The sequence below is a fragment of the Egretta garzetta genome, unplaced genomic scaffold, assembly GCF_000687185.1.
Source record: "Egretta garzetta isolate BGI_Z169 unplaced genomic scaffold, ASM68718v1 scaffold131, whole genome shotgun sequence".
Taxonomy (NCBI): Eukaryota; Metazoa; Chordata; class Aves; order Pelecaniformes; family Ardeidae; genus Egretta; species Egretta garzetta.
This window is the reverse complement of record NW_009258478.1, coordinates 391,695-391,935: the sequence shown is the minus strand read 5'-3', so window position 1 is coordinate 391,935 and position 241 is coordinate 391,695. Positions and strand designations below refer to the sequence as shown.

The 241-nt window shown below is 75.5% G+C and overlaps 1 protein-coding gene across 1 annotated transcript in view; it reads left to right on the top strand.

The window, feature by feature from the left end:
• Positions 1-241, top strand: part of GAA (glucosidase alpha, acid) — a 5,739-nt gene that overhangs the window by 3,354 nt on the left and 2,144 nt on the right. Inside the window, 1 exon segment of the mRNA XM_035899267.1 lies at positions 18-166. Coding sequence (XP_035755160.1) covers positions 18-166 — 149 coding nt within the window.

The window sequence follows — 241 nt, the reverse complement described above, 5'->3', positions numbered from 1 at the left end:
CGGCTTCTCCGCTGCAGCCGCAGGAGCCGTACGCCTTCAGCCCGGCCGCCCAGGCCGCCATGAGGAACGCCCTCCGCCTCCGCTATTCCCTCCTGCCCTTCCTCTACACCCTCTTCCACCGGGCTCACTCCGCCGGGGAGACGGTGGCGCGGCCCCTCTTCCTCGAGTGAGTGCCAGCCCCGCCGGGGGTCCCTGCCGGGCTCGGCAGGAGGCGGGTGCGGGGGCTCCCCGGCGCTGCGCC